This window comes from Uranotaenia lowii, chromosome 3 (genome assembly GCF_029784155.1).
Source record: "Uranotaenia lowii strain MFRU-FL chromosome 3, ASM2978415v1, whole genome shotgun sequence".
Taxonomy (NCBI): domain Eukaryota; kingdom Metazoa; phylum Arthropoda; class Insecta; order Diptera; family Culicidae; genus Uranotaenia; species Uranotaenia lowii.
Genome location: NC_073693.1, coordinates 161525550 through 161550517, shown reverse-complemented (window position 1 = coordinate 161550517; position 24968 = coordinate 161525550). Strand labels below are relative to the sequence as shown.

General features: G+C 37.2%; 1 protein-coding gene across 3 annotated transcripts in view; it reads left to right on the top strand.

Moving 5' to 3' along the window:
- Positions 1-24968, top strand: part of LOC129758316 (protein grainyhead) — a 581995-nt gene that overhangs the window by 424587 nt on the left and 132440 nt on the right. For all 3 annotated transcript variants that reach the window (XM_055755800.1, XM_055755801.1, XM_055755799.1), the window contains exon 4: positions 5515-5689. In XM_055755800.1, the coding sequence (XP_055611775.1) occupies positions 5515-5689 (175 nt within the window). The remainder of the gene's footprint in view (positions 1-5514; positions 5690-24968) is intronic.

Below are 24968 nucleotides of genomic sequence, written 5' to 3'. Positions count from 1 at the left end.
CCTTGATTCCGAACCTGATCAGAAGCCCGATTCTTATTCTGACTCTTTACATGATCTTGTAACGGATTTGAAAAAAATATGATCTTGTAACGGATTTGAAAAAATAGAAGTTCTGTCCACATTTATCTGATATTCAAAAGTTATTCTGCATCAGAAAGTAGAACAACGGTTTCTGACTATTTTCATCTGATCAACGACATTGAACTGACACCTTAGAAAAGTCAATCGTACTCATGCTCCTGCTTTAGAATAAAAAGTAACTTAACAATATTAAGCTCCCAGTGACCTGTCTCGATGTCCAGTCACAAGCAAAGCTTTTCTTATTTTTCTTCCTATTTCACGTTTGAGCCTTTGATTCTTTCTAAAACAAACAAATCCCAGGACCAAGGTGATCGACGACGACCCAAGAGAAATCTAAACAGTCCGATGAAAGAGGTGAGAGAAAGAAAAATTTCAAAATTGATACATCAATCATTTTGATCGAAGAATCTGGAGCAAACCCAACTCCAGCAGCTCAAAGTTCGGTCGAGGATCAACCGATCCGTGAAACGATTGTAGGGTACCAAAAAATACACGGGGGCAGAAAGCGTTAGGAAAGGAATAAATGAATGAAGAAAAAAAAACATCTCAAAGCGCATAAATTTTGAAACCCAACGGCGCTGATGTTGATGTGACAAGTGATCTTGGAACATGGAAATCACATTAGACGAGAGGATCTAGGCGAGGCTTGGCGATGGCTTTTATTTTTTTTGTTTTTGGTTTCTTACCTCTGAGGCGGACAACTTCGAGTGATCGTACTTATAATGGGGAACGAACGACAGTGGAAGGTATTATAGAACTTATTCGGCTGCTGCTGGTGAATTTCATTGCAATAAGTTCGTGATTGGATTACCCTTAAGCCGGATGAATAAAGATGCATGCTTATGCCTTTTGTAACGGAAAAGAGGAATGAATACCGTATCGTATTGAAGCAATAATCTATGGAAATATAAAACCTATTTAGTTCAGCGTTTATAAAATCATTGGATCCCTCATGGTTCTACTACTGAAAAATAAGAGAATTATCTAAATTATAACATACCTATCTAATATTATCAAATATACTATTTTCATCAAAATTCTAGATGGCTTATCTTCCGTTTAAAAGAACGTGTCAAGCTAACTGTCATTTTCCGGTGGAATTTTATGCCCCACCGTTGCACCGTTGCTTTTTTATTGGTGGGTCTTGCTTGAATTCTTTTCTAAAAATCTCACTACCAAATAAACAAAGGCCAATCAATAGAATAGACGGCAGACTTTTGAATGATATTGACTGGATACAAGACTCAATTATGCCGCTGGATGCCGGAAGATAACAACCTCCGAGACCATATTAGCATAAAAAGCACACGACAGCCTCGATCGGCATAAATGGGAAAGAAAAAAGAAAACTCAACTCCAATCGCTCTGTTTGGAACAAAAGGCAGCAGCAGCCAGCAAGAATTTATTAATTGACCAAAAATTTGTCAACTGGGACACACAAAGATCCGAAACACTTTTTATTTCCATCAGAAAAAGAGGGGGAAAACCCTCGGGCTCTCACCGCATGGGCTTCAGGGAGCAAATAAGCAAAGGGGGGTCGTAAATTTTATAACACCTTATTTTGTCATACTTTTTAGATTCTTCTCTTATTGTGTGCCGTTTTTTTATTCCCTGTTCGACTCTTTTGATTAAGCTTTTTTATACATTCAAAATTTACGATTATCGCAGTTTTTTTTATTTCTGTTTCGTTTTCCAATAGTGGCAGCAGGGTGTATTCATCTAGAGCGCGAAGACAAAGTAAAAAACACCACTCAAACCACCGAAACGGAGCGTTCAATAAAGATTGGAAAATTTTTAACGAGTCACCTTCGGGTTGTGTTTTTTTTTTATTTTGTTGTATTGTCTCGCGGAGAGGGGGATATTTTCGTCCCCATCGACTGCCCAATTTTCTTTCAAACAGATGAGGTTATCAAGAATTTATGGTAATTCTCTGCCTGCAAAGCTGATCGACACTCGAGAGTGATTTCATTAATGAATTCAGTTCAAAGTTTAGCAGCAAAGTTGATGCCAACCCTTTAATGGCCCTATAATGATATAATTAAAAAAAGATATTCTAAATTTGCATCTGACTCTGGATCCGAAATCCGAAAGCTAAGCCTTAAATATGAGAGGAAATCTCAATCTATGGCCGGAAATTTGAATCCGAGACCAAAAAATTGAGTTTGGAACATGAATCTGAAATCTGGAATTTGAATCGGAATCTGAAATCTGAATCTGAAATCTGAATCTGAAATCTGAATCTGAAATCTGAATCTGAAATCTGAATCTGAAATCTGAATCTGAAATCTGAATCTGTAATCTGAATCTGAAATCTGAATATGAAATCTGAATATGAAATCTGAATCTGAAATCTGAATCTGAAATCTGAATTTGAAATCTGAATCTGAAATCTGAATCTGAAATCTGAATCTGAAATCTAAATCTGAAATCTGAATCTGAAATCTGAATCTGAAATCTGAATCTGAAATCTGAATCTGAAATCTGAATCTGAAATCTGAATCTGAAATCTGAATCTGAAATCTGAATCTGAAATCTGAATCTGAAATCTGAATCTGAAATCTGAATCTGAAATCTGAATCTGAAATCTGAATCTGAAATCTGAATCTGAAATCTGAATCTGAAATCTGAATCTGAAATCTGAATCTGAAATCTGAATCTGAAATCTGAATCTGAAATCTGAATCTGAAATCTGAATCTGAAATCTGAATCTGAAATCTGAATCTGAAATCTGAATCTGAAATCTGAATCTGAAATCTGAATCTGAAATCTGAATCTGAAATCTGAATCTGAAATCTGAATCTGAAATCTGAATCTGAAATCTGAATCTGAAATCTGAATCTGAAATCTGAATCTGAAATCTGAATCTGAAATCTGAATCTGAAATCTGAATCTGAAATCTGAATCTGAAATCTGAATCTGAAATCTGAATCTGAAATCTGAATCTGAAATCTGAATCTGAAATCTGAATCTGAAATCTGAATCTATAATCTGAATCTGAAATCTGAATATGAAATCTGAATATGAAATCTGAATCTGAAATCTGAATCTGAAATCTAAATCTGAAATCTAAATCTGAAATCTGAACCTGAAATCTGAATCTGAAATCTGAATCTGAAATCTGAATCTGAAATCTGAATCTGAAATCTGAATCTGAAATCTGAATCTGAAATCTGAATCTGAAATCTGAATCTGAAATCTGAATCTGAAATCTGAATCTGAAATCTGAATCTGAAATCTGAATCTGAAATCTGAATCTGAAATCTGAATCTGAAATCTGAATCTGAAATCTGAATCTGAAATCTGAATCTGAAATCTGAATCTGAAATCTGAATCTGAAATCTGAATCTGAAATCTGAATCTGAAATCTGAATCTGAAATCTGAATCTGAAATCTGAATCTGAAATCTGAATCTGAAATCTGAATCTGAAATCTGAATCTGAAATCTGAATCTGAAATCTGAATCTGAAATCTGAATCTGAAATCTGAATCTGAAATCTGAATCTGAAATCTGAATCTGAAATCTGAATCTGAAATCTGAATCTGAAATCTGAATCTGAAATCTGAATCTGAAATCTGAATCTGAAATCTGAATCTGAAATCTGAATCTGAAATCTGAATCTGAAATCTGAATCTGAAATCTGAATCTGAAATCTGAATCTGAAATCTGAATCTGAAATCTGAATCTGAAATCTGAATCTGAAATCTGAATCTGAAATCTGAATCTGAAATCTGAATCTGAAATCTGAATCTGAAATCTGAATCTGAAATCTGAATCTGAAATCTGAATCTGAAATCTGAATCTGAAATCTGAATCTGAATCTGAAATCTGAATCTGAAATCTGAATCTGAAATCTGAATCTGAAATCTGAATCTGAAATCTGAATCTGAAATCTGAATCTGAAATCTGAATCTGAAATCTGAATCTGAGATCTGAATCTGAAATCTGAATCTGAAATCTGAATCTGAAATCTGAATCTGAAATCTGAATCTGAAATCTGAATCTGAAATCTGAATCTGAAATCTGAATCTGAAATCTGAATCTGAAATCTGAATCTGAAATCTGAATCTGAAATCTGAATCTGAAATCTGAATCTGAAATCTGAATCTGAAATCTGAATCTGAAATCTGAATCTGAAATCTGAATCTGAAATCTGAATCTGAAATCTGAATCTGAAATCTGAATCTGAAATCTGAATCTGAAATCTGAATCTGAGATCTGAATCTGAAATCTGAATCTGAAATCTGAATCTGAAATCTGAATCTGAAATCTGAATCTCAAATCTGAGTCTGAAATCTGTATCTGAAATCTGAATCTCAAATCTGAATCTGAAATCGTAGGGATCTTGTCTTAAATCCAAAATACAGATATAGAAATCTTTTTTTTTCATAACTAATTTTTTCACTCTTCCCAAAGTGTCCCCCATTGGACATTTGAGGGTTAACGCATACATCTCAATAAAAACCGAGACAAAACTTTCTCAACTGATCAGCTTCTGATCCTCCGATAACGCTAAGTGATGATCAGCACGCGTTTGTATGGGTGTGCGTTTATGCGCCTCATCAGCAGAAGAAAATTGGACAAGATAAAGAAAACCGAATCGGAACGGAACAGAAATGGAACACGAGACACTGAATCCGTAACAGAACCGCGCAGAGCGCGTCGTTAAAATGATAGTAAATTGTTTATGGCAACGCGTTACTTGCAGGTTAAAACCACGGCGTATTTAATACTGATAATAAAATTTATAAAATATTATATACTTTAATTACGCTTCAATAAAAGCGTTAAAGCCCGAAAGGAGTACGTCAATCGTACAGATAAATTAACAAAACCAACCGGCTCTTTTCTCGGCTTAAGCGTATCGGCGCTAAGTGACTTTGCACTTTTGCTGGTAGTTTAAGTAGTTTTGTTTTGATATCAGAGACCGTTCTTAAACCATGTTGAATTTTCCGCCTTTTCTGTTAAATGAATGAGTCGAAGAGTGCAGAGAAAATGAAGCCGAATGGAAGATCGATCCACGTGATTTATGAGAGTCTTCCTGCTCATTAAACGGCTCACTACCTTAATCCCACTCTCCATTCGAGTCCATTTTAATTGTCACTCATCCACCTGAACGAACATAGGTAACGACCTGAGCGTAACTCGCGCACTGGCTAAAGTAGGTAGCACAGTTCGAAAAACCATCATCACATTAATAGAAAACAGCACTCAGCTCAACATCATCAACAACAAAACGAAACGAAACCGCGTCTACAGAGACGACTCACCTCACCACATCACACATGGCATGGCATGGCAACAAAACGAAAAACGGCAACGATACACACAACAATATAATTTATTATGAGTACCGAGAGCACGTTTAACTAATGTTTTTATTTTTGTTCTCTCTCTCCCTCTCTCTTTCTCTTTCTCTCATTCCCGCTACGCAGCAGCAACCCCACCGCAAAAATTAACGGCCAAACCACGCCTCTGGACGTATCAGGCCTATCGCAAAATGACATACAAGGCATACTGCTTGGTTCACACCCATCATCGCAGTCTATAAATGTCAAACGTGAGCCCGAAGATCTACGCAAGGAGCCGAAAAATCCACGAAGTCAGAAGGTAAGTGTGCCGTAGTGCCGTGTGGAGTTTTCTCTCTTTATTGGCTACCCTATTCCTATATTGTCGTTGTTGCGCGGTTGGATTAATGACAGGTACCGATCTACTGCTTGCAGCTTGGTTCCCGAATGCATTGTTTGGCTCAATCGAATGCTCTATGCTCGCAGATTTGTTGATTGAATGTTCATTTTTTTAATTCATTTGTTGATTGAAAACAATAACAAGGAACAGGAAGAATTTCACTTTTCTTTCACACTTATTCAGGTATATTTCACTGATTGGGTAGTTTTAAAGCAATGTTTTTTCTTTCTGAATTGGTTCTACAGAATAAATTTGAAATGTAGACGAGGTAAATGAAATTTACTGAGGAAGTATATAAATCTCTTATTGGCGTCTCCCAGTAGATACTAGGACGTTTACTTATGCTTCGTTAAACAGCAGATTTATACCAATCTTGATCGAGGCTCATAAACCCTTTACTCAGCCAAAATAGAGCTTTGAATGATCTTGATGAAGGGTTGTGCTTGTGACTTTCAGTTAATTAGGATGGCTCATCGCGATTTGGGAAGTTCGGTACCTTGTATGTATGCAGTTCAGCTCTTTTCTTTGCATTCTGGACGTAGCTCTGCGCCATGCCGATCTTTCCAGCCAAATCATGGTTTGATTTGCTTTAATCATCCGCTTCACCTTTCCCTCCGACTTCTTGTTCTCCGGTCCCGGTTTTCTTCCAGCTGCTTTGCCGTGGTCCAACGTCAACCGCTCCTGGAACCGCTTCAACAGTCTGGAGACGGTTGAATGTTCAACATTTTTCCCAACTGCCGGTGCGAAAGGTCAGGAAATTCCAGATGTTAGAAAGAATTTGTTCGCTCGACTCGCGTTGGTTCACCTTCATTTTCGTTGAATCGAAAATCACGACTTCGAGTTTGACAGCATGTAAACAATACACATCAATGAGAAAGTGTGCAAAATTTGGTTGATTTTTACCCAGTGGTTAAAATGTTATGCCATCTTGAATGTGTCGCAATAATTTCGTGTTTGCCCTTTATTAACCCAAGTAACACATAAAATTCAGATTGGTTTTATAATTTTTGAACGCTAGTTTATAAAGGTCGTATAATATCTATTATTGGTTTAAAAATCATTGAATAATAACCTTTTACAACTAGTCTCTAGGACATCTACACGCCCATTATATATCCAACTTATATAACAACATTAAACTTTTGAGATTGGATTTTTATTAGGCACTTTGAGTGTCCTATAAAACATTTTTATATTTGAAAAGATAAAGGATTTGAAAATGTTTAATTATACCATCCTATTAACCTGTTCAGATTTATAAAAGCCCTTTCAAACCAATTCCTAGTATTCGTGTTCTTATACGGTCATTACAAGTGGCTTAGGCTTTAAACATGCCAATAAATAACTTTTTGTGGCGTCTATAAACCGTTTATAAGGAAATAAAACTTCTAAACGCTGTAAAAGTTTTATAAAAGTTATTCGGTCGAATAATTGGTTTACAACATTCAGGTTCTCTCAATCGACCATAATGTCAACAATGGAAGGTGAATTTATAAATGACATCTTTCTATTTTAGAGCTAACCCTTATCCCCTAACCCACGCATTATAAATTTGGATATCCTTATTGCTGAGATAATGTTTTAAAATTTATTTACAAACCAAAAGATGATTCAATAGTTGAAAGCAATATTTATTCGATCTATTTATCGGTTTTTTACTGTTTAAAAGAACGATTTACAGCAGGCCCACAATTTTTTACAAATTTTCTCATACCTTTATGCGGTAAATTTGAAAGCGCAAGTAAATAAATAACAGGTATTGAGCATTCCGGCTTAGAAAATAGCATTGAATTACCTAAAGAATTAACATATCCTTTGTGCTTTGTTTTTTTTTCATTTTTGATTTGAATAAGATTCAATTGTTTTGTAAATTATTATTGAAAACCCAATTCCGGAGCAGAATTATTTGTAGATGAAAATAATATAATAAATAGGTTTTATAAGCGAAATTCACACAGAACTCTGAAAGTTGATTTGGATTGGCAAGGTTTTATTATTTGCTCTGCAGAACCAACTGCAGAAGGGCCTTTTTGTGCTACTAAGCGTTGTATTGCAGTTTTATAGATCCTTACATAACCGGACGAGGTTTTATAGCTTTTATTTATAGTTGGTATGGAGTCCCTTATAAAACCTAAATTGTTACTTGGGAAGTAAATCTTTAAAAAATAAAAGTAAAAAAACAATTCTGTTTTAAGATATTAACAAGCATCAAATTGAAATATTGTTCATCGTGAAATCCCATACAAACTACTGATGAGCCAAATAATAAAAAAAACATATTATTTAATGTGTTATCCATCGAAGAAATATGGATTAACTGGACAATAAGGACATTCGAGCCATTCAAAGCTGCTGGTGGAGATGTAATTATAATATTAAAAATACATCAATCAAAACAAATGGTAACACTTTGGTAGAGATGTTTGTCGCCCGTATAGCCCTTTGTCATATTCAAAATCAGTGGAAAAAGGTGCGCGTTGTGTGAATGGATTAAACCGCCCCTTGGTCATCCCCAACGAGCGTGTACGCTGAGCAGTCAGTCAGTCATTCAGCGATCAAGCGAGTGAGTCAAGTAGTGTGTGCATTACCCTAGTAGTTTGTGATCCGGTGGCTCAACGGTGTTGTTTCCGAGCTTCGGAGCTCCGGACAGGTCTGCGCATTTGGCGACCGTGGCAGGTGTTTCTCTTTGACTTGCTGGAGCGGTTTGTGGAAGTCGAGGTTGGAGAAAAGAAAAGCGGACCGAAAAGAAAAACACGAATCCTAAGATTCACGTAGAAATAATTATAGTCAAGCTCGCTTTAAAATCAAACGGATTACAAGTTACCCATTGTTAAACAAACTGAGTAATATAAATACCCATTGAGTAAGAGCATTTGTAGCATAAAAAAAACTACGTTGTTGGTTTCTATTTCAGTCAAATGGAAAAAAGGGAACCCGTAGTTTCGAATGTGAGAAATAAGTGATATTACGAATGAGCAGATTATCGAATGAGCAGAAATATCGCCAAAATTGGTATTGATGAATATGAGATATTAAGCGAATTAAAAGGACAGCTTGATCATGTGGTTCACAATTCAAGCGAGTTGAGAGGACAGCTTGGAATTCGAAGGCGAATTGAGAGGACAGCCTGAACATGTCGATAAATATTCAAACAAGTTTAGAGAACAGCTTGAAATTGAAAGGTGAGTTGAGAGGACAGCCTGAACATAACGATAAGAATTCAAGCGAGTCGAGAGGACAGCTTGGTATTCAAAGGTGAATTGAGATAACTGCCAGAAAATATCGATCGGAATTCAATCGAGTTGAGAGGATAGCTTAGAATTCAAAGTCGAGTTGAGAGGACAGCCTGAACATATCGATAAGAATTCAAGCGAGTTGAGAGGACAGCTTGAAATTCGAAGGCGAGTTGAGAGGACAGCCTGAATATATCGATAAGTATTCAAACAAGTTGAAAAAACAGCTTGTAATGGAAAGGCGAGTTGAGAGGACAGCCTGAACATATCGATCAAAATTCAAGCGAGTTGAGAGGACAGCTTGGATTTCAAAGAACTGTTGAGAGGTCAGCCCTTAAGTAACGATGAGAACTTCAAGTGAGTTGAATGGACAGCTTGGAATTCAAAGGCAAGTTGGGAGGACAACCGGAGCGTAACGATAGGAATTCCAAGCGAGTTGAAGGAAAGCTTGAACTTAAATGACGAGTTGAGAGAATAGCCTAATTACATGATCGAATCTTAAATCAAGCTGGTTGAAATAACAGTTTGAGGAAAGAACCATCTATGAAGCGTTTCGAGAAAATTGTTTGGATGAATTGTTTACAGTTCGAATTGATAGGACAACTTGAGGAATCAACTTAAAACGGAAAAGAGAAGGCACGTGTTGTGCATTTTGGATCAAATTTCAGTCACAGATGAGTCAAGACTATCGAGAAAGAATATAGTTTTGATACGATGTTATTGCGAAGAAAAATACGAAATAATCTAACTGTCTGATTTTTTTACAATACATACTGACATTTTGATCTAGTGGCGAAAGCTTGTCTGGAGGGTAAATCAATGAATGTAAGATATTGCACCTTGAGTTTAAAGGTGGTCAGTGAGGAGCATACCAAATGTTTTCTGAAACCCTGAAACTGATTTTTCAGGAAATTTCCAACAAATTTGTGTTTTCTTGGTTGAATCTGATACTTTATTGCTCGAACCGTCTAAAATTTTGTGAAAAGTTCATAGTGCTATTAGTAAGGCGTCTTTCAAAAATTAATGTGTGTTATTTAAGTTGCAACACACGAGATCCGATTTTATCGAAAATATATACTTATTCCAGAACAAACAAGCACTTTTCCCAACTTTTCATGATCTGAATGCTAAATATAGCTAAATTGTATTGGATAAAGGACAGAAAATTGAAAAAATATGTAAATATCAAGCCAGTATAAAGCAATCCACACTTACCCCAGGTAGGGTTTGAAGAGGAAATTTTAGATTTTTGTGAATAAACTCCTTATTCTTCATTTTTAATCGCCGTTTCTTTTCCTAACTGGTTGTTTCGAATATAAGGATTGTTTCAATGTAGAGTTTTTTGTCGAGAGTCAGCTAGTTTACGAGAAATTTGCAATTGAAAAAGATGAATCACCTCGACATCGACCTCGACAATAGATAATTCGCAAAAAATCGATGTAAACATCCTTTATTGTCGGAATCGTATCTTTTTCACAGTTATTGGATAGATTACAAGTAAATTGAACATGCTGCATTAAAAGTTTAAAAAAAATAGTCCACAGTATTGTTTTAATAGCCATCGTCCACACTTACCCTGGTGTACCTTAGCTCAATTTAATTCAGAGATTAAATGTGTAATCGTTAGAAATATATTCTATAAGTTCCAAGAAGGTTGTCAACTTCATTCGTGTAGTTCTTCCAGATTGGGAAAATGCTAAACTCTGCACTCTGCTGCAATCAGAGTGATCTATCTTGATTAGCCACATTAAACAGGGGACAAACCACAAAAGATCAAACATCTGGTCGCAGTGGTAGGAACCCAACAAGGAAAAAAAATCAAATTCACGGAACGTCAACATAAGCAGAACAGAGCAAAACATAAAGAAGTGACTAGCCTAAAAACCAGTGCGATCCAACTTGTCCTTTTTGTTTCTTGATTAGGGACACTTTTTGTGATCCAGTATAAATCTGAAATATAAGGATGGAGGACAAATACAAATACAATTTGGTTTAACATATTAGTTTATCAAAAATATTAAAAAGACCATATCATAATAAGAAGTTTGAAATAAAGATGGCAGTGAAATATAGCATGTGCCACGCATTTGTATGCTTTACATTAGTCAAGAGGCTTCGTAAGTTCGTAGTACTTTACATCAGCTAATTTATAGCATTCACTTAAGAAGTTTAGTAGACATTTTCAGAGTGCAAAAACGAACGTGTTCAAAATTAAAAACTATGCTTCTGTAATTCTATTATTGTTATTTTGTTTAGGATAGGAGGGGGATGTGTGAATGGATTAAACCGACCCTTGGTCATCCCCAATGAGTGTGTACGCTGAGCAGTCAGTCAGTCAGTCGGCGATCAATCGAGCGAGTCAAGTAGTGTGTGCATTACCCTAGTAGTTTGTGATCCGGTGGCTCAACGGTGTTGTTTCCGAGCTTCGGAGCTCCGGACAGGTCTGCACACGCGTGATCTTCTTCCCAAAACCAGGAAAAAAGATAAAACTCAACCAAGGCATTCAGACCTATCAGTCTAACATTCATTATCATGAAAATAATGGAGAAGAACTTGACGAAAAAAGAATCCGGTGTTAAAAAATCATACAAGGTTTTGATACCTGGGATGTAAAAGTTATAAGTAAATGTAAAAGTTATACATAGAGAAGTCCATAAAAAAAACCTTGGTGGTTTTTGTTTCTTATTCAGATGAGCATTAAAAATACAACACATTTATGCTTTTATGAAGGTTTAATAATGATTAAAAAGTAGAATAAGAGAGTATTTTTGTGGCCCCTTCATGTTTGTATAATGCCTCAATCCCAAAAAACAAGTAAAATTGAACGAATTCCTGATTGTATTATTAAAACTTCAAATCTAAGCCCCAAATAAAATCTTAAGATTTAATTGAAGATCTTAAAATAGATTTGATAAAGTTTTTTTAAGTATGAACTGATTCTATAGTATGGCAACCCTAACTTTGGTTTTATTCTATAAATATATAAAAGCACGCATTGTGTGACAATGCGATCAAGTTAGTACTAATAATCCACATATACATTGTTCACGATATATCAAAGAAATGCGAAAAAAAATCACACATTGAATTGCGGATAACTCATCACAGTCAACTCGTTTTGCGTCACAATAATCTACCAACTTGTTTGTGATTGTTTGAACTACAATTCCTGAAATTATGAACTTTCTAGCATACTGAAAACAAATTTTAGAACACAAAGAGTCGAAGTACATATGTCGATTTTTCATACATTTTGCCGAAAATCTCCATACAAATTTCAAGTACTTTACTTCAAGTGCTCTTGCTTCTGCCAAATGATCTGAAACCTTCAGAAATTAATTTTTTTTTCACCTAAAGGCACCAACCTAGGGGGTGCCGCGTGGAATGTAAGGATTTTTGTTGTTGTGGGCCAGTCTAATGGTTACTGACATTACTCCGGACGGGCTACACATGTCCCGTATAGTATACATGTTCACCACATGCAAGCTTCGGACCAACTATATTTTATTGTATAGGCTAAGGTAATGTCACCTCTATCTCGGTTTTTCTTCATGTAAATAATAAAACGTTGCGGGGTAAAGTATGGTGTACGTTAATAAATTTTCCTAGCAAACATACTCTTTCGCTCTTTTCAACATCCGTAAATTTTCTCTAAACTTTTCTACCCATCTTTATCAATTTTCAATTCTGATATTCTTACTCCAAGAATATACATTTTCACCCATATGCCGAAAATAAATTCACAAGAATACAACAAATTTGAAATTACAAACCGTTTTCGGCAACATCCGATTATTGCACATGTGCCAAAAACGAACAGTTTTTAGTTTAGAAACAACATTTCCTTATAACACCATAAATATGTTTTTACGATCTTTAATGGTGATAAAATACTAAAAAACAAAAAAATTAATTTAAAAAAATATAAAATACTAAAAAAGTCATATAGTTGAAAATTAAATAAAATAAAAAAAAGAAATACAAACAAAAGGCTAAAAATGACAAAAAATTAACTAAATAATGACGAAGAATGATAAAAATAGCGAAAACGACTCTGATGGGGAAAAATAATATTATACCGATTCCGACATTATCGAAAATATCGTTCGCCCAAAGACGCTATGAATAGCTCACGATTTGAAAACTACTCTTTAAAATAACAATGTGGTACAAACAATAACTTTATTGTATTTATGTGTATTAAATACATAGTTCTTGACTTAAACACAAAATCTGCAACACAAATCTGCCACAAGAATTTAACTGAGAGCTATTTAAACTTAGAACATGACGCACGGATTCCCACGGAATGCTCTGCCTAACAACTCTATTACAGAATGTTAAGCTTTTTGAAGGCTTCTAAAGATAAACTTAGCTATACGTAAACGATAAAATTTATCGTCCCTGACCTAACAACGTCAAGGTTCATCCTCGGTCAGCTACGGTTCATTCTCAAGGTCACTAGATACTTTTTCCTTGACTCACCACCAGAATTTTCATCCATGTTCTGAAGTTTCAAAGGAATTGTTGTTATCCAACCATCCTTCAAAACGTCATTCCCAGAACCCGTCAGGTTCCGAGCGAGACCCTCCAGCAGCAGCAATGTTTTTACACCGAAAGTGCGCGACAAATGGCGCAGTTAGGAAAAGTCAAAGCATGTTGTAGCTACAACACTATGTAGACTTTTGACAAGCACTCATAAAAAAACGGAACGAAACGAAACAGAACTTCCACCTAACTTAGACCCCCATATCGGCTGGTGTTGGCCAGGAGACGAAAAAAAACCGCGGCGGCACGGGAAAACAGAAACCATGACCAGCAGACGCGTCTGACTTCAAGGCAGCAGAACGCGGGGTAACACGCCAAGGTATATTAAATGTCGTGATTACACGATAAAGTCGTCGTAGCTGCTGCACGCACTTCTTCTGTTGGCCATTGGCCATCCACAAGGTATTTATACTACATACATAGATACGCGGACGCCTCCCTTCCAAACTCCGGGGGAGCGTTTGATTTAAGTCAGGGACGAAACTGTCCCATACGAGAGCGCTTCTGTCAATCCCGAGGGCCACCACCAGGCGTTTCCGAGACATGAGAAAAAGATTTATTCTTAACATTTCTCGCTACCACGTCGTCAGCGTTGCTGTTTTATATGTTTTGTAACGTTTTGAACGTTTGCTTTTTCACCTTCAAATGTTGGTTTGTTGCTACTTTTTATGAGCCTTCGTTTTCCCGTCACACACATCTCTGGCCGACATGACACATGACTTCTCGGAGAAGGTCTCAAAAAAAATGTTTCGAACCTTACCTGCGCCGTGGATTCCTACACAATCCTTCGTTATCCTCCAAACGCAACAACCAAGTGACGGTAGCGATGATTTTGACAGATTAACTACGCGCCATCAAACGGCAGCACCATGATATGGGGCGTGAGACTACTTGCTGTAGCTGTTGGTCAGACAGATGATTAGAGGCGGCATTTCTCAGCGGACTTAGTTTTTATGCCTCCCTGGGGCTCGTTTTTGTTCCGGGAATGAAAACTGTTCTATCAAACGGGATCAGAGTGCTGACCTATCCCACCAACCTCCCCTCCCTTCAGTAGAAGGTATCATCATTCTGAACCTTCAGTGAGCCTTCTAATTGGAAATGAAGATACCAAGTCCTGCCTTTTCAAATGTATTTCAAACAATGAACGCAAAATTTAAAAAAAAAATCTTTATACATATGTCTGATTTAAACCATGCATTGGATGAAACTATTTTCCATATTGGATTGAAATTCAAGCTTAGGAAATTTTTTAACGTCCAGATATGTACAGTAAATTGTGAATTTTCGTGTTTTTGAATTCTATTTCTGAGTTTCATTAATCATATTTTGCACTGTTACAAACCTCGTTCAGAATTCATAAAAAAAATGGAATTCAAAATCATGTTGAATCAGATACTTTGGTTGAATAATCAAATCTTGAAAATTGAACCTATAGTATAGTACAAGGATGAAAAACGATATATTGAAAATCTTAATTAAATATGCACTTCAACTTGTCCAAAAACCATTCAGATTGTAAGCTTTTTCTTGAATTTAAGCATTTATTGTGTTCTAGTAAAAACATACACTAAGGTTTTCAACGCGGTTAGAATTTGCTTAGTTTTTCTAACACGGCTTCTTTTTACAAGTTTTTTTGCAAATGGTAGGGTTCTTCTACACCAGTGGTTTTCAAACTTTTTTCTCTCAGCGCCCCCTTTTGAAAAATTGTCGAGCTAAACGCCCCCCTGGGCAAATTTTAGAAAATCTTTAAAAAATGTTAATCTTAATCGTTGAAAAACCATTAGCTTTCAGCTATATGTTGTTGCAAGATTTTACTCAAAATTAATTCCAATTTATATGAGGCCTCCAAACATAACATACGCGTTTTTCTAGAAATAAGCTTTTATGCACTCATACTCTTTTTCTCTAAGGGCATCATATTGCTTAAAACCTCCAGTAAACAGTTAATTCCATGTAAAGTTTCCTCGACAAAATTCTATAGTCAACATTGATTTGAATTATTGAATACAAACGGATTACTGTTAAGCTGGTGGAATAACGTAAAAAAAGTATTTTTTCTTGATATCTGAATTTCAATCCTTTTCAATTTATGCAGAATTCACGGTTCTTTAAGTTTAAATTAGATTCTACTAACTGAATTGCGTCAATGTTAGTGATACTAATATACTAATAAGAACTTATAATAAAAATTCCCTTTCCTGATTTTTTTTTTCATTTTTTCTTTCAAAAAAATCTATCATTAAATCATAAATTACGCCTTTTAACTTAGATTTTTTCGAAGGTTTAGCAGATTTTTAAGACAATACATTTTAAAGATTATCAAGCTTTCTAAAATTAATTAAAAATCAAGCCATTTAAAATTTATCCTTTTCAGCATAACCCAAAATAATCTAACAAAACCATCATGTAAGAGCGTATACAAAATCTGTGACAATTAAAAAAAAATATTTTAAATGCATTTTTAGACATTAATTGACATTATTGAGATAAAGGATCAAACATTTGCTTGCAGCTTTGTGAAATTATAGATATTTTAGTCTTGAACTTGATGTTTAGTTCTTTAACGTAATTTCGTTGTTTTGCATTGAATTTACTCATTGTTATTTCAAATCAACGTTGTTCTGTGATTTGTGAAAATGGAAATTACGACCTCACCGCCCCCTTGAGCCCTTACACCGCCCCCCAAACTTCAAAATTGAGCTCACCGCCCCCCTGGAAGCTCTCAACGCCCTCAAGGGGGCGGTAGGGACCACTTTGAAAACCACTGTTCTACACGGTTCTCACGAATCCACACATTTTTTTAGCGAAAATATTCCATGTCCTATACGTTATGGACGGATTTCATACCGCATAAATAAAAACCTTAGTGTAGATGCAATTATATTTATTGGCTAAACGTAATATTGAAGTTTTTTTGTCCAGATCACATTTTCCTAATAATTTAACTACCCCGTTCAAATTCAAATCCATGAAAGCGGATTGGTAGAATTATAAAAAAAAGAATCGCTAGGCTACAGACGATCACAGGCATTCCGAAGTCCGTTAGTGAGATCAAAACTTTTTTGTTTCAAGCATAGATAAAGTTTTAAGACGAATATTCTCAGCAGATATTTTTTGTCAAAATTGAATTATTTCATTGCATTCTGAAAAATGGCTTGTTCTGTTAGTACTCAAATATCGGAAAAAAAACAAAAACAAGTGAATTTTTTGTTTGGATTATTGAATAATAAAGACTGGGAGAGAACGGTTTCAGATTTCTTATCAACATGACTGAGCATCAAAGTATCCGACAAAAATTCTGAATTCTCGACAAAAACAATATTAAGTATTCTGTGATTCGACCCGAAAATGTTGTGACGATTATCTGTGATGCTATTTTCAAAAATTTCATAGAAAAATCGTGCCAATCATCGATAAATTGAGTCTGTTTTCTTGAAAATAGACAATCGACATTACCATAGTCATCAGATTTTAATGAATCAGCTGTAAAAAGCCTATTCTAGTGACATCGAAATAAAATTCATGAAAATCTATTAAATCTGTTAAAAAAATCTAGAATCAAGAATGTAAACTAGACTGCCCCAAGTTGGATAAGAAATTTCAAGCTTGTGAAATGTTAAGCGCTGCAGGCTTAAATTTATCCTAGGCCTATTACAAGGTCTCATGCCAAATTTGGGTCAGATCGGATCACGGGAAAGGGTCGCTTGTATGGGATTTTGAGACATTTTGTTCGGGAGGTACAGAAAAATCCAGTTTGTCAAAAATAACTTTTTCCCCTTCGGTCGATTTCTTTTGAAAACGGTTTTTCTTAAAGCATAAACTATGACAAATATTTCATCCGAAGACTGCATTTCAGTATAAAATTTGTCATAATAATCACGTTAGGTCACAATATAATCATATTTTAGTTTTCAAATTAATTTTTTCTTATTTTTTAAGTTTTTCCTCAAGAGGTTTGACGACTTCTTGAGTATTCTATGAGGGTTGAATAGCTTTCTTATAAGCTTGATACGGTTTAGATCCAACCCTCTATAATAAGGTCGCCAGATTTCTTTTAAGGGCGTTTCCGGATCGGACAAAACCAGGCAATCCTATAGAAAAACCTGTATATAAAAACCTGGCAAAAGTCGGGAATTTGATTTCAAAACTGACGACCAAAAGTCCGGGCAATAGTCGGTCAAATTAAGTCTAAATCTTGAAATTGCTCATCAAAAATCAAGAAAAAGAACTTTCATCAAAATTTATCGACAGATTTTAGATCGTATTCTAAGATTCCATAAAACCTTTCATGATTATTTTCTTGTTCAAAACATTTCGTTTTGGAGGCATAAATACAAAAAAAATACTCTACATTTTGTTTTTATTTTTTGTTCGATTCGCCAAATGATGTTAATGAATCCGGGAAAATCCGGGCGTTTTCAATTAAATCCAGGTAAACAGGTCGGGCTGCACTGTTTCCATATTTTTTTTTTTTTTAAGTCTTATAACAACATAAAGCCAGAAGTTTATTATTGTTTATTAGAATAAAATCAACGGATCATATGTAGATCCTAATGATAACTTTATAGTAGATAATAACAATACAAGATAAAAAATTAACACAGGTCTATACAGTTCTTGAAACAGTTAAAATTTTTGTCCGGAACACGTTCCTCGAAACATCGAAGTCGAAATGCTCAGAAAAGCGATTGAACGTTTTCAATATGCCGATAAATGCGCTGTTCGCTCCGTAGTTGTTGAGACGAATAGGTACATAGAGCTGCAAAAGCTGGTTTCTCAATCCTCGGGGACGCACGCTGAGAGGAATGGCCTCCAGCAAAACGGGACAGTCGACTCTGGACGTTAAGAGATCAGCAACAACTAGAGCGCGCGTAGCGTTTCTGCGAGCTTGAAGCGTATCTAGGTTTATGAGGCGGCAGCGATTCTCGTAACTTGGTAAACGGAACGGGTCTTGCCAGTTCAGATGACGTAGGGCAAACCGCATGAAGCGTTGCTGGATGGCCTCGATTCGTTCAGCCCCATTCTGGTAGAAAGGGCACCAAACAGCTGAAGCATACTCGAGGATGGAACGAACTATACAGCAGTAAAGACTCTTCAGGCAGTACACGTCTTTGAAGTCTTTGGCCATGCGAAATACGAATCCGAGGTTTCTGGATGCTTTGTCGACGATGTAGTTTGTGTGAGTCTTAAACTCCAGCCGTTGATCGAGAATAACGCCCAGATCGTTGATGTGGTCCACCCGAGAAATGATTCCGTCTCCGAGAGCGTACTCCGCATAAAGAGGGTGTCGCTTACGAGAAAATGATACGACCGAGCATTTACTGCGATTCAGGGGCAGGCAGTTCAGGTCACACCATTGAGCAAACACAATGAACTGCTGCTGCAGGAAATTGATGTCCTCTTGGCCGTTTATGGTGTGAAAGAGTTTCAGGTCGTCGGCATATGCAAGTTTTTTGCAGTCAAGGAGCGAGAGTACGTCATTAAAATATATCACGAAAATTAGTGGTCCTAAATGACTTCCTTGAGGCACGCCGGAGCAGGCAAGAAAATGATTTGAAAAGGAGTCACCAATACGAACGGATAACTTTCGACCTGTTAAGTAACTATGGAACCAGTGCAAAAGGGATCCACAGAAACCCAGACGTTCCAGCTTTGCGATAGCGATGCACCTTGTCGAATGCAGCAGAAAGGTCAGTATATATGGCATCAGTTTGGGTTTTCATAGCAAAGCTGTCTTGCACAAAAGATGTGAAGGTGAGTAAGTTGGTAGTCGTGGATCGTTTAGGCATGAACCCGTGTTGATCATTGGAAAGTTGGTGCTTGAAGAACGAATTAATAGGATCCAGGATAACCAATTCAAACAATTTGGCCATCGCGCATAGAGCTGAAATTCCGCGGTAGTTGTTAACGTCTCTCTTGTCACCCTTCTTGTGAACAGGAAACATGTAGGCTTCCTTCCATAGTGAGGGAAAGATTCCAGCATCCAGCGATGATTGGAAAATATGCCGAATAGGAAACAGCAAAAGTGGCATAAAACGCTTCAAAAAAGTAGCAGGTATACCATCCGGGCCCAAAGATGTAGAGTTTTTCAGCTTAACTGTCGCTTTCGATATGGATGCATCGTCGATTGTGATACCGTTAAACGAAGAAGGTGTAGGCAATATATTTCTCACAGCTCTTGCCAGTTGCTCAGGAGAAATGGATCCAGTTGTAAAAATGCTGGAGAACTTCTCGGCAAATAGATCACAAATTTCGGGATCAGAGTTCCCTGTGTCGCTGTTCAGGAACATTTGAGACGGAAGCCCTGATTCTCTCCGCTGATTTTTCACGTGCTGCCAAAAAGATTTCGGACTGCTCTTGAAATTCTGTTGTAACCGATTAATATAATTCTGGTAGCTACGCTTAATGGCTTTCTTATAGGCAGAATTCAATTTGCGATATTTGTCCTTAGTGTAGAGGGACTTGTGTTTGTTGTAGTTGCGTAGTGCGCGCTGCTTAGCCGTCTTAAGTCTACGAAGACTTCCAGTAACCCAGGGGGTCCGTAGATTGGTAGCCGTGCTACGTTTCGGCACATGGCGATCGATGATATAGTTCAGGATGTTCGCAAACGTCTCGGCAGCAGCATTGGGATTAGAAAAATCGAGCTCAGCCTCCCAATCAATGGATTGCAGGACGAGGGATATGGCTTCGAAGTCAACGTTCTTAAAATCGTGATAGAAAGACGCAGTTTTCTCTTCTGAGCCAAGTATTTTAGTGATATCGAGTGAAATCACTAAGGCTGGATGATGCGGGACAGTTTTAACCAGAGGAGCAGGAGCAGATTCGATCGTCGGATTCTTGATCCCTTCGTTCACGAAGCAGAGATCAAGCATACGGCCGTTTTCATTTTCAATTTTGTTGATCTGTCGTAGAGTCGCGGTGCTCAAGGAGTCAAGGAAGATATTAGAGGATGCTGAGAATGAAGAACGAGCAGGATCCGGAAATAAAAAGCCGCTTGGGGAGGAGCACCATTTCAAACCGGGTAGATTGAAGTCGCCGATGATGAGTATGTCGTCTGCCGGAGAGCAAATCGAGCTTATTTTAGAGAGGCAGAGCGAAAAAGATTCAGCTAAAGCCAAGTCTCCAGAACGGTCAGGGGGCACGTACACTACGCACAAATAAAGTTTCCGATCTCCGAAATCAATGCGAATCCAAACAAGTTCTAAGTTGGCCCAGGAATCGTCTTCAATTGGCTTAGCTGGAAACGTAGATTTCACGGCGAGTAACACTCCACCACCAGTAGACTTTTTGCTGTTACGAGGACTACGGTCGCAACGGAACACTGCGTAATCTGGGCCGATAATCTGACTAGAGAGGGTCCGGTCGTTGAGCCAGGTTTCGGTGAAGGCAATGACGTCGTAGCAAGAACATGAAGTCGCCAACATTGTATTGTATTAAATATGCGGGCAAACCTGGATAAAACTGGGCAATCTGGCAACCTTACTCTAGAACATTTTTGTGCTGAAAAATTCACAGAAGTTGTATTTCGTGATTGCAAAGAAAAAAAAACCATATTGATGGAATATATGTATAAGGTTTCGCAAACAAAATATTCCTAGACAAGTTGATTATTTCATAATTTTAAATCATTTTTAAGGCTAATTTTTTTTCAAAAATCAATCAATAGCTTACATATTTTAAATTTTTTAAGAACGAAAAACTGTATGAAACTATGTCTTCGGAAACTTCGGAATAGATGATTTTTGGTAAAGTGGGCCATTTCTTCAATTTATATTGGTTTCTATGCTTCTCTTAACTATCTTAACTTAACTTATCTTAACTCATCATAACGGAATCTTTAAATGCCTCTTTTTAAAAATTTTGTGAAAAAAATTATAAAAATAACTATTCGTTGCGATTTTATGACAATTTCAGTAAACTCCACCTAATGCGGGGTTGGGAATTACAGAGTCAACCAAACAAAACTTCCTCAAAATTTTTCTCATAAAACATACTCTTAAAAAATTTAATTTCCAACAAAAAATCATTTCTTTGTTTCCAACCCCCGGCAAACAACCACCCAACTAAGATTCCCATCCCATCCCATTCCCAATCTCATCCTATTCTCATTTTATTCCCTTCCCATTCCTATCCCATTCCCATCTCCCATCCCGTTCTCATCCCATTCTCATCCTTATCCCATTCTAATCCTTATCCCATTCTCATCCCATTCTTATCTTATTCCCATCCCAAATTTGGGAAAACGCGTGTAAGTCGGTGAAATCGTTTATTTAAAAAATCAAATTAAATTTCTTTTTCAAGTTTAATAAGTATAAAATTCAGGAAAAATATTCAGTTAGGCTTCCGCTTTTCCAAATCCGAATTGCCGGGCCTTACGCTAATCCCTGCCATCAGATTTTGTACAGCCACCTTGTCCACCTTCTTCGCCGCAGAAAGCCAGTTTGCCTTGAACTGCTGCTCGTCCTTAGCAGTTTTTTGGTCTTCTTTAGGTTCAGCTTGACAATAGCCCAGTATTTCTCAATTGGACGGAGCTCTGGCGTGTTGAGAGGGTTCTTGTCCTTGGGAACCACCTGCACGTTGTTGGCGGCGTACCACTCCATGGCCTTTTTACCGTAATGGCAAGATGCCAAAAAGTAATCCGGCCAAAACAGTACGGAACAACCGTCTTTCTTCAGGAAAGGCAGTAGACGTTTATTCAAACACTCTTTCACGTAAATTTCTTGGTTGACAGTCCCGGAAGCTATGAAAATGCTGCTTTTCAAGCCACAGGTACAGATGGCTTGCCAAACCAGATATTTCTTCGCAAACTTTGACAGTTTCATGTGCTTGAAAATATCTGCTACCTTTCCTCTTCATTTTGCCGTATAAAACTCCTGTCCCGCAAGCTGTTTGTAGTCGGCTTTGATGTAAGTTTCGTCGTCCACTACCACGCAGTCAAACTTCGTCAGCATCGTCGTGTACAGCCTCCGGGATCGCGCTTTGGCCGTCGTATTTTGTTTATCATTGCGATTTGGAGTCACTACCTTCTTGTAAGTCGATAGTCCGGCTCGTTGTTTGGCTCGATGCACGGTTGTAGACGATATACCCAGCTTATTTGCGGCATCTCGGAGAGAGAGGGTAGGGTTTCGCTTGAAACTACCTGCAACTCTCTTTGTCGTCTCAGCGGCTTCCGGTTTTCGATTTCCCCCCGATCCAGACTTCCTAGCTGTCGACAAACGTTCCCCAAACACTTTAATTACATTTGTAACGGTTGATTTGGCAACTTTTACCGATTTTGCCAGCTTTACGTGCGAGTAGCTCGGATTTTCGCGATGCGCGTGCAAAATTTTTATACACTGCTTTTCGTCCTTGGACGGCATTTTGACAACTGAAGAGTGATTCCAAAATTAAAATAGGAGCAACATTCTACACACACACACCTTCAAAAGGAGGAGTGTTAAGGTTTTTGAAATGCAAAATTGAAAGAAATACGTCGAGTTGATATTGACCAAATTTTGACCGTATCACCCTTTACGACAATACCATTCGTTTGCTAACTGACTCAGTTAGTACACTGGTTAAGTTATCGGACTGGCAAGCCGAAATGAGAATGTTGCATTGAGTTCGATTCTCACTATATTTTGTTTTATTTTAAGATAAGTTATCCAATAGGATGAAAATTCCATAATTTTTTTTTTGTTTCGCTTGAATGTAATGGTCACGCTTTTCCAATCATATCATCTTTGGTACAGTTCACTTTTCAGCGCATTTTGGGTATAGAGTTAGCGCCGAGTGGCATTGAAATTTTGCAACCTCTTCTTTGGGTGTACACAACATACATACGTATTTGAGGCAATTGACTTGAAACAATCTCATTTTTGCTTGTTTAGTTTTGTGTTTAAAGACTTACATATATTTATTTTAAATTTGTTTTAATACATCAAAAGGTTAGTTTTTGTTTCCTTTATCAAGATTTTTACGGAAACTTTGTTTGAAATTAACATTCCATTTACATATCACATTCCAGTTAACGCTTTATGTCCTTCTGAATTGAAAAGGTGAATAATTGAAATATTTTTAGGGGCTCTATTTTTATTTTCCAAAGTACTTCACAACACAGTTTATTGAGTATGTTTATTGTAGTCCATTTCTGTTTGCCTTTGTTGGTCAACATTAATCCACAAAAAGTCTCAATTAGCTGCCACGGTGTTAATCAATTAAAATTGAAATAAATTGTCCGGCTAGCCGTGAGCGAAATCCAAATAAACTCAAAGAAAATATAGTTAAGGAGCAGTAATTTACGGTCACAGGTGACGACATCAACGGGCCTGCCTGACTGAGTGCAGCACCCATTTATCGGCACTTTACTGCGCGGTCATGGAACGACAAAAGCAAGTCCCTCGTCGCTTAAATACTGTCTCACTGTTTGTCCGCCTACACAAATGGGGCGTCCTGCTTTCCGATCAAGTCCGGTCTCTGGTCCTCACTCCGCCAGCCAGGACAACTTTTCCCACTTGTCGGCTACTGTTTCCATTTGTTTTTTACCCTTTTCTTTTCTCTCTCTCGAAATCATATGGGTTAATCCGCAATCCGCTGAACCAAATTACCGCGATCTTGATCGGGTGTTAACCGATAATTACGTAATATTTTCATTGCCTTGCGCTTTGTGCGCCACTTGAAACAAGATCGAATTACCCCTTCTTTCTGTTGAGCCGCCTTTGAATTGGCTGATGGTGTGGTGTTTTGCAGAAAAAACAGCAAAAACGAAATAATAGCACGAATTGCAACCCCTTTTCTTTTGAATCGCGCGCACGGATTGTTTGTTGTTGATTTTTTCATCGCCCCGTCTCACAACTTGCAAGGTACCAATTCAATCTGGCTGGCTGCACTATTATCACATCAATATATTTATAAATGAATGCGACACAAAAGTACAACAACAAGCCGATCGATGGAAAGGATTTGATCTGAAGTGCTGAGAGAAGAAAAAATCTGCCATCCGTCGTCAATAAAAATACTGGAACCGATGCCGACCGTCTGTTTTCGGGGTCTGAAGAGGCTTTCCCGGACCTTTCCAGCAGCTTATTGAATAACAATCGACGCTGAAATATTTATACATATATTTGCTTTTATTTCGGTTTTCTTCATCTTTCATCGGCCCATTTACGGGAGGAACGCGACCCTATCGTATGACGGAATACTTCTGCCTGTATCAGTAATGTCGGAGAAGACATACGGTATCTTTCTCCCGGCATTCGTCCGCCGACCAGAGAGAAACAGTCCAATATCGTACCTGAGGAGCTTGGTTGAAATGGCAAGGCTTGGCCGGCCGTCTTTACGACGAAGCAGTCTCCTCAATGGACATTCGGACGCACTCCAATAAAACCTGAAACTAGAAAGAGTGGCAAATGATTGTGGTTCGACGTGACCGTCTGTCTGTC